This window comes from Sardina pilchardus, chromosome 8 (genome assembly GCF_963854185.1).
Source record: "Sardina pilchardus chromosome 8, fSarPil1.1, whole genome shotgun sequence".
NCBI classification, from domain to species: domain Eukaryota; kingdom Metazoa; phylum Chordata; class Actinopteri; order Clupeiformes; family Clupeidae; genus Sardina; species Sardina pilchardus.
In genome coordinates, this window is record NC_085001.1 from 29,582,954 (window position 1) to 29,598,652 (window position 15,699).

The 15,699-nt window shown below is 48.3% G+C and overlaps 1 protein-coding gene across 2 annotated transcripts in view; it reads right to left on the reverse strand.

Moving 5' to 3' along the window:
* snrnp200 (small nuclear ribonucleoprotein 200 (U5)) overlaps positions 1-15,184 on the reverse strand; it is a 23,946-nt gene extending 8,762 nt beyond the window's left edge. The window contains exons 1-30 of one of the 2 annotated variants that reach the window (XM_062543537.1): positions 14,907-15,184; positions 14,164-14,327; positions 13,638-13,809; positions 13,140-13,332; positions 12,761-12,816; positions 12,546-12,644; positions 11,993-12,145; positions 11,586-11,685; positions 11,046-11,182; positions 10,698-10,775; positions 10,364-10,537; positions 9,798-9,935; positions 9,543-9,698; positions 9,114-9,284; positions 7,163-7,356; positions 6,755-6,878; positions 6,201-6,350; positions 5,826-5,936; positions 5,516-5,647; positions 5,076-5,264; positions 4,694-4,891; positions 3,480-3,632; positions 3,202-3,282; positions 2,994-3,077; positions 2,372-2,478; positions 2,121-2,239; positions 1,542-1,696; positions 893-1,082; positions 357-530; positions 1-60 (exon numbers count right to left, since the gene is read on the reverse strand). The exon at positions 1-60 is cut by the window's left edge and continues 101 nt beyond it. In XM_062543537.1, the coding sequence (XP_062399521.1) occupies positions 1-60; positions 357-530; positions 893-1,082; positions 1,542-1,696; positions 2,121-2,239; positions 2,372-2,478; positions 2,994-3,077; positions 3,202-3,282; positions 3,480-3,632; positions 4,694-4,891; positions 5,076-5,264; positions 5,516-5,647; positions 5,826-5,936; positions 6,201-6,350; positions 6,755-6,878; positions 7,163-7,356; positions 9,114-9,284; positions 9,543-9,698; positions 9,798-9,935; positions 10,364-10,537; positions 10,698-10,775; positions 11,046-11,182; positions 11,586-11,685; positions 11,993-12,145; positions 12,546-12,644; positions 12,761-12,816; positions 13,140-13,332; positions 13,638-13,809; positions 14,164-14,327; positions 14,907-14,951 (4,057 nt within the window). In that variant the 5' untranslated portion in view covers positions 14,952-15,184. Of the gene's footprint in view, positions 61-356; positions 531-892; positions 1,083-1,541; positions 1,697-2,120; positions 2,240-2,371; positions 2,479-2,993; positions 3,078-3,201; positions 3,283-3,479; positions 3,633-4,693; positions 4,892-5,075; positions 5,265-5,515; positions 5,648-5,825; positions 5,937-6,200; positions 6,351-6,754; positions 6,879-7,162; positions 7,357-9,113; positions 9,285-9,542; positions 9,699-9,797; positions 9,936-10,363; positions 10,538-10,697; positions 10,776-11,045; positions 11,183-11,585; positions 11,686-11,952; positions 11,963-11,992; positions 12,146-12,545; positions 12,645-12,760; positions 12,817-13,139; positions 13,333-13,637; positions 13,810-14,163; positions 14,328-14,906 lie in introns of those variants that run through there. The other variant, XM_062543538.1, reaches the window with a different exon arrangement.
* Positions 15,185-15,699: the final 515 nt, after the last annotated feature.

Sequence of the window (15,699 nt, forward strand, 5' to 3'; positions counted from 1 at the left end):
CACTGCCAGTGGGGGCGCCCACAAACACGTTATCATCGCTGTTGTACACCGCGTTAAACACTGAAAACACACACACACACACACACACACGTTATCATCGCTGTTGTACACCGCGTTAAACACTGAAAACACACACACATACACGTTATCATCGCTGTTGTACACCGTGTTAAACACTGAAAAAACACACAAACACGTTATCATCGCCGTTGTACACCGCGTTAAACACTGAAAACACACACACAAACACGTTATCATCGCTGTTGTACACATGTATATACACACATTTGTACTCTGCATTAAACACTGCAGGGAGAGACACACACACACACACACACACACACACAGACGGGTACCTTGTGTCTGTATGGGGTTGAAGAAGGGGAACTTGTTCTGGTAGAGGCTCTCGAAGGCGGCGTTACGGAGGGCAGTGACGGGGAGAGGCTGCAGGTCCAGCAGCTCTGTGGGGGGAGGGTACTTCTCCGGCAGCAGCAGGTGACGGAACGACACCGGGAGCTGCGTCTCGCACGCTGGACAGCACACACACGCACACACACACACACGTGAATTATTAAACACATGTAGTACAGATCTCAGGGCTGAGGAGGTGCATGCGGCTTGTAAACACACACACACACAGCATTACAGAGCAAATGTAGTACAGATCACAGGGCCGATGACGTGCATGCGGCTTGTAAACACACACACTGCCTGTCAGACAGTCAGTTATCTTTAGGCTTTGAATCAGAGCTGAAGTCAGTTTCTACACATAAACGACCCTGGTCAATGGTGCACTCTCAAACTGTGCAGAGGCTGAAATGAGACTGTACACTCAAATGCAAACTGTTGGGGTGTGTGTGTGTGTGTGTGTGAGAAAGAGAAAGAGACTCACAGAGCCAGCGGTCGGACACCACGCGGATGAAGTACTGCGGGGGCAGCGGTTCGAAGACGGGCACGAAGAAGGTGACCAGGTGCTCGTCCTGCGCGTACTTGGCCTTGAGCAGGAAGTACTCGTGATGCAGCACCACCTCGCTGTCCACGTCCTCCACCAGGATCCAGAACGCCTCCGACGAGCCGTGCACCTGCGCACGTCACCATGCCAACACGTCAGCAAGGCCAACAGCAGCAGCAGCTCATTGGTAACTCACTACATACAACAGCTACCATGTTATAGTATACTACACTATTATAATATCATATCATATCATATCATATCATATATCTAATCTACACACACCAGGGCATTTGTAGCTCATTACATACAACAGCTACCATCGATAATATAACATAACACATACAACAGCTAACATGATATAATAGAATAGAATAGAATATATAATCTACACAAAGTCTTAATAAGGAATGATGACTCGCTACATAGATCTGCTCAAACAATATAGCAGTCTACATATCCATCTTATTAAGGTTACGCCCATGATGAATGATGTTACTCACAAATTGAATATGTGTGTGTGTGTGTGTGTGTGTGTGTGTGTGCGTGTGCGTGTGCGTGTGTGTGTGTGTGTGTGTGGTGATCTCACCTTGTCGTCCCACTGGAAGTCAGGCGTGATGGTCAGCTCTACTTTGAGTGTGGAGCGTGTGATTGGCTGGATGTGAACAGCCAGGTCCAGCTTGGGGAACTGGTGCAGGTACTTGTGGATGGTCTTCCCCATCTTAGGCATACGGATCAGCTCACCTGCGGGTGGACACGTGGAGACACACACCCACACACATGGATTAGCTCACCAGCGAGTGGACACGTGGAGACACACACACACGGATTAGCTCACCAGCGGGTGGACAGGGAGGGCCAGAGGGGTAAGGGGGGGGGACATATTCATACACACACACACACACTTGGAGCAATGAGCCCACACACACTAGGAGCACACTTACACATCCGGAGCAGTAACCAGTAAGGAATCTCAATTTACACACACACACCATACTCATGTGGAGCCCATGTTTTGTTGGGGGTGGGTATTAAATCTCAGTGGGTCTGGGTAGTACAGGGACAACACACACACACACACACACACACACACACACACGCACACGCACACGCACACGCACACGCACACGCACACGCACACGCGCACGCACACAGCCACCCTGCTCACCAATCTCATTGTGGTTGAGGTCATAGAGGCGCTCGAAGGGGAAGTTCTTCTTCTCAATCTTCTTGATGACTTCCTCTGGAAGCTTCCGGAACTGGCGCAGAGGAGACATGGACAGCCACCTATGTGGAGACGCAGGCAAGGGGGTCAACAAGACATGCGCGCACACACACACACACACACACTACATTTTCTCAGAGGTTCAGCAGACCTCACTCACACAAACACACAAGGACTACAAGAACTAGGCTCACATTCTCTTGTCGATCATCTTGCAGAGGTTCATGGTCTTGTCAGTCAACTGGGCCCAGCCTCTGCTCAGCACGATCTCAAAGATGGCCCTCATGAGACGACCAGCACTCTACCAGAGAGAACACACAGGTTAACACACACACACACACACACAGGGTGTATAACAAAGGAGACGTTATGGAGCAATGCTACCACTATAGTAAATACTACTACAAGAGAGTGCAGAAGTTTAAGCACTCAGTGTAAGTGTAAGTGTGCAGGGTCTGGCAAATGGGAGCAGACCCAACATCACTTTGTAGGCATCAGAACACAAGAGAGTTAATTTGATGGGGGTTGCTAAGGGTAGCTAGATAGGAGACTGTGGTGCTGATGGGGGTTGCTAAGGGTAGCTAGATAGCTCCAGGAGACTGTGGTGCTGATGCGGGTTGCTAAGGGCAGCTAGATAGGAGACTGTGGTGCTGATGGGGGTTGCTAAGGGTAGCTAGGTAGCTCCAGGAGACTGTGGTGCTGATGGGGGTTGCTAAGGGCAGCTAGATAGCTCCAGGAGACTGTGGTGCTGATGGGGGTTGCTAAGGGCAGCTAGATAGCTCCAGGAGACTGTGGTGCTGATGGTGCTGTACATACCTGTGTGATGTACACCATGTCGGCCATCAAGGCGAAGCCCTCCAGCTTCAGCTGAGAGATGTAGGCCTGCAGCAACACATTGATCTGCGCACACACACACACACACACACACACACACACACACACGATCATGACAGGAAACACTCACTTGCATAAGCTATATAAATATACACATCTCCCTCTCTCCTCCAGTCTCCCATGGGCCTACCTTAGCGCTGGGCTCCTCGATACTCTCCTTGACAGGGATGGGCACTCTTTCCAGCAGCTTCTGCAGCTCCAGCTTCTCTTCCTGAACACACACACACAACCATTAGCGCTGCCACATGACCATTAGAGCCGCCAACAGACACACACTACCCAAGACATACACTCCTACCAGAGCACAGATAGGGAGTCGGAAGAGTGACCATTATAGCGGTCAACACATACACCCACCAAGATATCCACAATCGTGTGTGTGTGTGTGTGTGTGTGTGTGTGTGTTACCTCTCTGACAGTGATATTCCTGAACTCGGAGGAGAGTGAGAAGACGCGGAAGAGCTCGATCTCGCTCAGGGTGGGCTTCAGCAGCTGGTTGTAGGTCATGATGGAGTCGTGGGTGATGTAGAAGTGACTGGCAATGCGGCCCAGGTCCGTCACCTGCAACACACACACACACACACCGTTTAGAGTAGAATAAACTTAAATATTTCTTAAAAAGCAAGCAGTTTTCAAGGTTATGTTCTCTTCACTTTTTATTTTCAGAACATTTGAAAAATAACGCAATAATATCGACAACCTGGTTCTGATTGGCTGTAAGCTTTTTATTGTTCTCAAAGTGATCCCCAACGATATTGTTCTTCCTGTCGTTATCATTAAAGTTTATTAATGAGAGCAATATGTGACCATTCAAAGCGAAATCATTCGTTTTGCGCACAACGTTATTTTGAGAAAATCAATAATAACAAACTTCCGGGTTAAAATGTTGAATTTCACATTTTCGCATAATTCGACTGTATACAGTCTACAGTTTCATATCGTGAACGCATTTCACGGAAAAACATACATTTTGACTGTTAAACCCGGCAAAGATTCAACACATTTGCTGTCATTCCCGTTGTGCACGCGCCGCTTAAAAAGGTGATTTCTCCTCTTCTGGCATATCGTGACAGGAGAACCATGTCAACTTTGGATACGGTTATCTTAGTGATAGTTTGTGTAATACCCTCGATATACATATCGTTGGAAAGCTTAGTTTATGGCCGTTCACGTGAGCACAATAACTTAATTTAGTAAATTTTACCGAAACGACTGGTTCCGCTTTACAGGGTCACATATGTGTTTGAGCTGATGAGGTTGTAATTAAAAGGCTAACTGTACGTTCACACTGCCGCCGACTTGAGCTTCCAAAGATTCAGGAAGTCATTAATTTTCAATGGAAGCCGGCTTCTCTCAGCTGCAAGCAGCGGCAAATCCGTCAACGACGGATTTTGGGCATCTTGAGCGACTTGAGCGTCAAGCGGAAAGTTAAAATTGACTCAACTTTACGGTAATGAGCTATGACGCGGTTCAGCAGCAAACGACCGCAACCGAACATGATTGAACGTAGAATGCTACCACGTCAGAGCGTCCAAAGCTTCCCACGGCGTCCTTGGAAGCTCAAGTCGGCGGCGGTGTGTGCGTACAGTAACGGGTGTGCGTCACGGTCACGGCGGCCTCACCTGGAAGGAGCCGCTCCTCTTGTCGTACTTGACGAGGTTGTTCTTCTCCAGCACGGTGGCGGCCGTGTGGATCAGGTCCATGCGCCGTCGCTCCAGCAACGGGTCGCTGCTGCGGTCGTCATGGGAGATGCCGTACAGCGTGGGGTTCCGCAGCATGCGCACGTACAGGTAGGTGTAGCCCAGCCAGTTCACTGCATCCTACACACACACAGCAAACACTCAGACAGGGTGGGTGGGTGTGTATGTGCACGTGTGTGTGAGTGAGTGCGAGTGTGTGTGTGTGTGTGTGTGTGAGAGAGTATCGTCTCCTGTGAGACCCTACACATGGCGAACACTCAGACAGGGTGTGTGCGTGTGTGTGTGTGTGTGTGTGTGTGTGTACCTTGGTGGTCTGCACGTTGCCCAGCACCACCTCTGCGTTGAGCATGTCGGGCAGCTTGGCCACCATCTGGCTCTCGATGGGCAGCTGCTGGTTGAGCAGCGACAGGTAGTACTGCAGCTCCCCGTGGGACGTGATCAGGATGCCCTCGCCCTTCGTATCGTACTGGGGGCGGCCCGCACGACCCAACATCTGGAAAGAGAAACCGCCACACACACACACACTTAGAACTGGGCCCATCAAAAGCTCTGCTATATTCAACATATTACAGCACATGAGGAGAGAGAGAGAGAGAGAGAGAGAGAGAGAGAGAGAGAGAGAGAGAGAGAGAGAGAGAGAGAGAGAGAGAGAGAGAGAGAGAGAGAGAGAGAGACATAGATACTTTATTGAACCCCAAGGGGAAATTCAAGAAGAGTGTGTGTGTGTGAGTATACACTCCTCACCTGCAGGATGTCCAGGGCCCCAAGCTCTGTCCAGCGGCCCTTCTCTGGGCTGTACACCTGCGTACCTTTGATGATGACCGTGTGAGCAGGCAAGTTCACACCCCAGGCCAGAGTGGCTGTTGACACCAGCACCTACAACACACAACCGCAAAAACACACACACACACACTTATTACATGTGCTGTTGTTCAACAGAGATCACCGTTTCCCCTCCTAAGACCGTGAGATGTGACCATTCTAAATTCTTATTCTACAATCTACATTCTCATTCTAGACTCCTGCCCAGGAGTGTCGGGTGTGGTAGACTGACCTGGATGTGGCGGTCAGCAAACAGATCCTCCACCAGGGTTCTGTCCACTCTGGTCATACCGGCGTGGTGGATAGCAAAGCCATACGGCAGCAGGTCCTTCAGCTCCAGATTCTACAGGACAACACAACACACAGCATGGTTATTTAGTTTGTATATGTGTGTGAGCGGGTAATGGTATGTGGGAGTGGGAATGCTAGTGTGAGTGTGTGTGTGGGCGTGTGTCTGTGTGTGAGCGTGAGTATGTATACAGGTGTGAGTATGTATACAGGTGCATGTGTGTGTGTGTGTGTGTGTGTGTTTGGGCGTGAGTATGTATACAGGTGTGAGTATGTATACAGGTGCGTGTGTGTGTGTGTGTGTGTGTGTGCGTCTCACCTTGCACTGCTCGGCCTCAGTGCGCAGCACCTCAGTGGAGGCGGAGCCCTCTCGTAGGAAGAGCCCCAGTGTGTCCTTCTCCAGACACATGTCCCTGATCGCCCGCGCCGTCTTGCCCGTCTCCTTACGCGAGTGCACAAACACCAGCACCTGCACACACAGAGTTAGGTTTGTAAGGCTTGGTCCAGCCTGAGTTCTTTTTCACCAATAACTGTAATGATAGCTTTAAACAAATATCACTCTCGTTAATATGAATGACATTTACACACAAACTATAACGACATGAAGAACGATATCGTCGGGGATCACTTTCAGACCGATTTTGAGAACGCTAAAAAGCTCATAGCCAATCAGAACCCATCCCATTCATTAACACGAGGAGAGATTTTTCTTATCGCTTGTCAGTGGGAACGCGTGTATCGTTATGGTTATAGTTATCGTTCTCGGCGTGAATGCCCCATAAGCTCTGGAGCGGACTCCTGTGCCCTTCAGGTAGTAGGGGAGCAAGTTCTAAAGCTCTGACTCGAGCTGGGCTCTTCCGCTGAGGTTCCTACCTGGTTCTTGCCGGCGTGCTCCATGATCTTCTCGTAGACGATCTCGTTCATGATCTGGAAGCGCTTGATGGCCTTCTTCTCCGTGATGCCCACGTAGGTCTGCTCCAGAGGCACAGGACGGAAACTGCACAGGAACACACACACACACACACACACACACAGGGCAATGAAGATTAGTGAGCCTATGGAAATACACACACCACTGCAGGACCCTCTTCTCCTGCACCACCACCAGTAACTGCCCCAAACAGAAGCATCAGCTGCAGGATTCAACAACCACCACCGGTAGCAGTGCAACATTCAACAACCTCTCACACTGATGCAGGTGTGAGCCTCTTAGCAGCCAATTACTCTTTAAGCATCCTGTCCTGTCCCCTTAAATACTGCGCGCGTGTGTGTGTGTCTCACCTGTTGTCGAAGTAGAAGAGGCCCTTGGCGGGGTCGACGCGCAGGCAGGTGGCGACGTCCTCGTAGTTGGGCAGCGTGGCGCTGAGGCCGATGAGGCGCACGTCCTCCTGCGTCAGCTCCACGTTACGGATGGTCCTCGCTATCAGAGACTCCAGCACCGGCCCACGGTCATCGTGCAGCAGGTGGATCTCATCCTAACACACACACACACACACACACACACACAGGTGTCAAATAAACACACAGAAACGCACATCCACAATATAACTGAAGTGTACACACACACACGTCAAACAAACGTAGACACACGTGCGTGCACACACACATCCACAATATATTGCTTTTCTCATTTTCATTGTTTTATTTCCCATTAGGTTAGTGCTTAAAATGATTGTTTTATTGATAATATTGCTATTCTCCCTATTTTGTAATTGTTCACTGTTAATTTAATTGGGGGCCAAGCAGCGAAGCTGCGAGGAACCCATTGTGATTCTTAGTTTTCTTATTATTATTATTCCTCCGCCATGGAAGTCAATGGCAGCCCATAGAACCGACTGGTGAAAAGTTGTGAAATTTGGCACACTGATTAGGGACAGTCCCATTATTCATGTCACCAAATTTCATGTCGGCACCTCGAACCCTCTAGCGCCACCAACAGGTCAAAGTTAGAGGTGCCTTCATGCACGTAACTTTTGACCCGTTGATCCGATTTTCAAAAGTCAGGTATCATTGGAATCCTTGGACCTGCCCGAGTTCAACGCACCCTATGACGTCATTTTCCGCCATGATGGATTTTCCGCCATTTTGGATTTCATCAAAAACACTTGAGAGCCTACTCCTCTCACAAATTTTGTCCGACCGACACCAAACTTGATGTGGAGAATCCGCAGAATATGTTTTGCCAACGAATTGCTTTTTTTCTCCGGAAGTATTACCGTTTGCTCAAAACAGCGAATCGAAATTCGTGGCGAAGCCGCCAAACAGGAAGTTGGCTCATATTTCAGCAAACCTTGCACGCATCAAAACCAAACTTAGTACATGGACTTGTGACTCCATCAGGAGGACGCTCAAGAAATTTGGTGACCTTTGACCTCTAGGAGACGCTGTTATTTAGAAACATGCTTTTTGGCCTATAACTGCTGTTGTGCTTAGAATTACAATGTACTAGTGATGTCTAGTAATACTTTGGAAGATACTTATGTCGACAGATGACAACTTGTGACATCAACCTAATTGATTCGGCCGCCATATTGGACTTAATCAAAAACACTAACACATTTCCCTAGGTCACAAATTTCAACTGATCCTCACCAAAATTGGCACAGACCATCTTCAGACCATGCCTTGTTAGTGTTTTGATTTCTGTAACAATTGACAAAAGCGTTTGCCCGTCGCAGCCAATCGAAATTCGCGGCGAAGCCGCCAAACAGGAAATGAGCCCATATCTTAGCTGCCTTTGCATCTATCAACACCAAACTTAGTATATGGACTTGTGACCCAATTGGGACGAAGCCCAATAAATTTGGTGACCTTTGACCTCGAGGGTATGAAGCCACCAAACAGGAAGTGAGCTCATATCTCAGCAACCTTTGAATCTATCAAAACCAAACTTAGTGCATGGACTCGTGACCTGATCCTGAGGACGCTCAAGAAATTTGGTGACCTTTGACCTTTAGGATAGCTTCAATTAGCAAAAATGCAAGTTGGCTTGTAACTTTTGACGTGTTTGACATGAAACTTGTTCTGACTGCTTACGGCCATATGTCGCATTGCCGCATCGAGCCAACAGCGTCGAGTTGCCGTGGTTACTCCGGCCTACTGCTTGGCCCCCACATTGCTGCTTGCAGCTATATTTTGTATTGTTATTCATTTGTATGTCGCTTTTGACAAAGGCGTCTGCTAAATAAGCATAACCATATCCACAGTGCACACACACAGACACAGAACTCACAATGATGATGAGGCGCACGAGTTGTGTGTATGTGCGATCCCCGCCCTTGCGTGTGATGATGTCCCACTTCTCCGGCGTGCACACGATGATCTGCGTGGCGTTGATCTCTTCCTTACACAGCTGGTGGTCACCGGTCAACTCGGACACAACGATGCCGTAACTCGCCAAACGCTGCCAAGAGGACAGTGAATATAGTGGTTATTTGGTGGTGTCCTAAGCCATGGGCCATGTAAGCAGGAGAAATAAGGAGAGAGAAAGAGGAAGACAGAGAGAGAGAGAGAGAGAGAGAGAGAGAGAGAGAGAGAGAGAGAGAGAGAGAGAGAGCGAGAGCGAGCGCAAGAGAGAGAGTAAAAAGGAAGAAAGAAAGAAAGAGAGCGTGAGAGAGAGCGCGCGAGAAAGCAAGAGAGAGAGCGAAAGAGAGAGACTGACCTTGCCGAAGCTGCCCACCATCTCCTGCACCAGGGAGCGCATGGGGGCGATGTAGATGATCTTGAAGTCGTCCGTGTTGATGGTGCCGTCCATGTTGATGTGCTTCCCGATCTCACGGATCATGGCCATCAGCGCCACGTTGGTCTTACCCGCACCCTGGAAACACACACAGGAGCAGAAAGTGTGAGTGTGTATGTGTGTGTGTGTGTGTGTGTGTATGTGTGTGAGAGAGAATGTGTGTGTGTGTGTACTTACAGTGGGAGCACACACTAGCAGGTTTTCATCGGTCTCCATGGCAGTCTTGAAGAGTTTGCTCTGAATGCGGTTCAGGCTTTTGAATCCCTCAAAGGCAGCCTGGGAGTACTTTGGTATCTTATCGACATTTACCAGCACCTGAGGATGGATGGATGGACACACACACACACACACACAACCCGTTATGAGAGATGGGACAGATTGTACTCCTTCAGTGTAGAATAAGAAGAATATATACTTTTTTGATCCATGAGGGAAATTCGTTTCTCTGCATTTAACCCACTTTAACCGAATTAGTGAACACACACAGCACTCACACAGTGAGGTGAATCACACACTAACCCAGAGCAGTGAGCTGCCTGCCCAACTAGCGGCGATCAGGGACCAGTGAGGGGTTGGGTGCCTTGCTCAAGGGCACTTCGGCCGTGGTGGACTGGTCGGGGATCGAACTGGCAACCCTCCGGTTACAAGCCCGAAGCCCTAACCAGTACACCACGGCTGCCCAGAATGATCAAAAATTATCTGATCGATTGAACACACACACACACACACACACACACACACACCTCGTCATCGCCAAAGGGTTTGGGCTTGAGCGCTGGCACGTGCACCTCCTCGTAGCCCTTGCGCTGTTTCCGGAAGGATCCGTCCGGCAGCTGGCAGCGCTTGTTGGCCATGAAGTGGCTTCCCTGGGTGAAGGTCAGGTCCTCCAGGTCCAACATCTGCCGTGGGGCCACAGACTAGGAACACACACACACACACACATTGTGTTAAATTGACAATAATCTGCATGTAGAAAGGTTGAAATAACCCCTGCAGTAGGGGTGTGTGTGTGTGTGTGTGTGTGTGTGTGTGTGTGTGTGTGTGTGTGTCGGAGAGAGAAAAGAATCAAACACTCACCTGTCCATGGTCGACATCCATAGACTCCAGGTCGTCCACTCGAGACTTCCTCACCCTCTCTCTGCGAGACCTCTCCTCCTGCAGGACAAAGCACACACACATGCTTGTCTGGTTTGCCATTCACAGACACACACACATTTCATCTTTTTCATTGGTCATCTCTGTAGGCCAGACGAGTATAGATGGACAGTCCTCGCCAACATGAACACCCTGCATTAGGGGCCGCCTCCTTCACACTAAACACCACCGCAACCCAGCCAAGGGAAGCCTGGTCAGCCCGACACCCAGCCTAACGCGCGTGTGTGTGTGTGTGTGTGTGTGTGTGTGCGTGTGTGTGTGTCCACTCACCCGGATGATGTCCTCCTTCTCGGTCTCCTGCAGCTGGTAGAGCACTCTGGACAGGTCCTGGTCGGCCTCCATCTTGCTGATGATGCGGTCCCGCTCCGCCTCGCTCTGAGCACTGGCCAGCATGGTGCAGTACAGGACTGGGGGGACACATGGACCATGGTTAGGACACGGACAGGTGAAATAATCCAGCGTGTGTGTGTGTGTGTGTGTGTGAGAGAGAGAGATTATGCCAAGATTACGCCCTCAAACAGGACTGCAACTAATATTTATTTTCATAATCGATTAAAATCTTTTGTTACTTTCTTGGTTAACCAATTTGATGTTGGATTGATAATGTCATAGACAGACGGAAGAGATGTTGATCAGTGTTTCCCAAAAGCTTTGTTTTCTCCACATGACAAAGATATTTAGTGTCTTGTCATGCAGAAGCAAGTTAAGATGACAGGTACAGGTGTGTGTGTGTGTGTGTGTGTGTACAGGTGTGTGTGTGTGTGTGTGTGTGCATGTGTGTGTGCGCGTGTGAGTATGTGTTGGACTCACTCATGCGTCTGTGCTGGCGCAGGACTCTGATGAAATCAAACGTGTTGAAGCCCAACAGCTGCACCAGCTGGTTCTCACACTCTCGGTCATCACTGGCCGTCTACGAGAGAGAACACACACACACACACACACACACATTAGGACACATCTCTCACCTGTATAAAAGTCATAAATGTAAATGTCATAAATGTACAGTATATATATTCAATAATGATGAGTGATAAGGTGATGAATGATAACATGTAAATGTATATATTCCATAATGATGAGTGATAACGTGACTAATGAAAACATGTGACACATGTATGTATTCAGGCTAATCAGAGGAAGGTTATCCTGCAAGAGGGACACACTAAAGAGATCATACCTTCAGGATCTCCAACAGGGAGACACTAAAGAGATCATACCTTCAGGATCTCCAACACCTCGTCAGCCTTCTTCTGGGACACGATGGCATCATCATAGAAACGGCTCAGCTGTCTCTGGAGCCAGAAGGCGTCGATGTCACGCGGGTGCAGATCCTTCTTCTTAGCGCTCATCACGTCACCGGTAGCGCCCAGCTAAACACACACACACACAAACATGAGACCATGCCAGAACAGAATATCTTTATTGTCAGATAATGTCAGAAAGTAGAAAGACTCATGAACCACATGTTTGTAAAATGATTTGAAGGCAGGAATAGATCACTGGAGAAATACATGTGATGTGTCATAAGCATAAATATGCTGGTAAAAGTGTTATGCTATTGTATTGTGGTATGTGTGCAACAGCATAGGGATAATACATGCTACAGTATGTATGCTATACTTTAGTGGCTGCAGTGTATGTGTGTTCTGTATATGCGGTGTGGCATGTGTGCTATAGTATTCATGTGGTATGCGTATGGTATCCGTATGGTATGGTATTGGTACGGCATGCGTGTGGTATCCGTATAGTATGCATGTGGTGCATCCTTACATTAGCAGACAGTGCGTTGCCGATGTCAGCCTCCTCTCCCTCGCTGTCTTCGTCGGAGCCTTCATCCCTCACTTCCCCGTACTGATCCTCATCACCCTCCTACACACATTAACACACACATGAACATGCGCACACAACACAAACAAATGCGCACACACACACACAATCACACAAGCAAGGCGTGAGCAGAGGGTGCAACCTTAGGGCAAACTTACCTCTTCATCGGACTCAAACTGCACGTTGACTCCGTATGTCTCATCAATATTATCATCTACGAGCAAGAACAGTTCACAGGTCAGTCATGGGGCAAATTTTAAATATCCCCCACCCTACTGTTGCCCCAGCCAGTGTACACTGCCTCCTCTACATGTCTTACCATTCTCACCAATGCTCTAGAGCTCTTCTGCACTATCTCACCATTCTCACCCATGTTCTATCTAGAGCACTTCTGCACTGCTTCAACATTCTCACTCATGTTCTAGAGCTCTTCTGCACTGCCTCAACATTCTCACCCATGTTCTAGAGCTCTTCTGCACTGCTTCAACATTCTCACCCATGTTCTAAAGCTCTTCTGCACTGCTTCAACATTCTCACCCATGTTCTGGAGCTCCTTGTCCCCTCCGTAGTCGGAGATCTTCTTGCCCAGGTTGACCAGCACGTGGTAGCGTGTGTCGTCGGTGACGCCCAGCAGCTGCTCCACCTCGCGCCGCCGCTCCTTGTCCCGCATCTTGTCGCTCTTCAGCACGGCCAGGACCTCGTCGGCCGCTCCGCACAGGATGTCACGGGGCTGCAGGGGTGAAAGGGGGGGGGTCGGGGGAGGGAAGTGAGTGATGCAGGTCATCTCTGACAACGATAACCACTTCACAGAGAGTAAGAGCTGACACACGCACATGATATCAGTCCATGCATTTGTCTACAAATGTATCATTCAACACACAACTTTAATATCAGTTTCCCCTACAATGTTTTTTCTGTTTTACAGAAAGTGCAAAAAAAAAAAAAAATCCATATTGGTGGAACCCACAGCCACAAACCAACCACTACTCGCCCAAACATTCTTAAGCCTGTGTGTGTGTGTGTGTGTGTGTGTACCTGGTCTCCGAGCGCAGCCTGGATGAAGCTGAGCAGGATCTCGTATGTCTCTCTGGTCTCCTTTGTCTTGGGTTTGTAGACGATGCCCACCATGTCGTCGATGCCCTCCGACAGCAGTGTGAAGCCCTTCATCTTGTTGATGTCGTGACGATCCTCATCTCGCTTCCTCCGCCTGCACACCAACACACACTCAGTGTCAGGGCTGGACAACACCACTTTTACAAGCACTGGTCAAAGCAGTAACATTGTGTCTGACCTCTGATACAGGCTGTTTGAATACCTGCCCATCACAGGATTCTAACTCAAAACAACAACATTTGCAACAGCACCAACATGAGTAGCCCCTGACGGCCTGTCGATATGGACCTTCTCAACAGAATCAGTCAACGCAAGGATGCAAGTTATTTGGATAATACTGTGTGTAGTCACAACAGATAATGATGTTATTGACAATCCAAACTCAAACCAACAGCTGCAGAAGCAGAATCAGCCCAATCCTAGATGCAGATGAGGTGCTGTGACTCACTTTGCGCGTCTCTCCTCCAGCATGGACGGCTTGGTCCTCTGAGCCTTGTCCCCCATCTTCGTGCCCTCCAGCTTCCCCACGAGCGACAGGACCTCTCCGGTGGGCTCATCGCGACGTGTGCGATCGATCAGCGAACGGTCCGCTTGCAAGACCAAATTAGAGTTCTGCAGACGGAAAAATAAGCTTTAATACATACAGGATAGCCTACTTACTTCATATCATTTTAAACAGTCCTGCTAGACGCTAGTCTCTAAAAAATCTCATGAAAGAACTGCAACAGTATGCGAAGAGGGCTATTGGCGATCCAATACGTAACATACCGATTCTGAATGCTTACTGTTTTTGTTTATTTATCTCTCGCTCACACACACACACGCCTGTAGCGTATGAAGGCCCGGAAGCAGTATTTATAGCATCGCATATTAATTGTAATTGCGTGTGCATGTTTAGTGTATTTCTTGATGTGTTCATGTCAAAAAGTCTCTATAAACAGTAATACAATGCTAGGAAGCATTTACAGAGAATTAAATCTTACAAGCAAGCTATGTTAGTTAGCCAGCTAACGCTAACCACCGCGCCAGGCTAACAAACATTAGCGGTGCGTAACCAAGTTGGCTAACTGCTAACAACAATCAACTTGCTGCTCGTCCATTTACAAACAATAAAGAGGTCTTCCGAAAATATCTACACAATGCATAACACGCATCATTTTACATGTTTGAGAATGGGAACAATCAACTTACCGCTTTGTACTCGTACTGCAAGCTACGGGCAGTAACATCCGCCATAACTTCGCTGTGTTGGTTCCGTGATCAACACGGCTGCAAATGAATTAAGCTCAACTTTGGTTATGTAAGGTATTATTTAAAGGGGTCCACTACAGTTACGCGCAGATCTGTTATTCCTCCTCTGCCGTTCAGGAGAGGAGAAAATGAATACAAATGTAACTTTACACTATACAACGGCAAAGGGTAACTTCTCAAAAACCTTCTAAACGTTTCAAACACGCTCGTCTGCGCTGTGCGCTAACGAATGGAACACATTGGTAAACTTCCGCTTCCGGATGAAGGCCGGGTCAACATGGAATGACATCTCAATCATGTCATGCCACCTATGGGTGGTCTACTGTAAGTGCATTATGCTTTATGCACTATAGTCACTTACAGTAATGCAAATGCAATGAATTCCTGAAAAATAGCATTTGATCTTATTGAATAGCCTTCTCCCAAAATTCACATGAATGGACGTTTCCTTCCTATGACACTGCATTGTGGAGTTTATTAGAGGCGAACAAGAAGGGAGTGGTGCATATCATCAACAACTGAACACTTCCAAGACCAAATACATGGTGGTGGTGTTCTTCCAAAGCTTCCATATCTGTCTATCTAATCTATTCCTTCATCAGACTGTACAGTGTTTGAGGGCAACAGCTTTTCTCTGCTTACAAGACATGATAAGTCAACAGATCAGTGCTGATGCTGACCTGCCTGTTACATCTCCTTACTATAGGCTAATGTCAGAAATATACTGACAAAG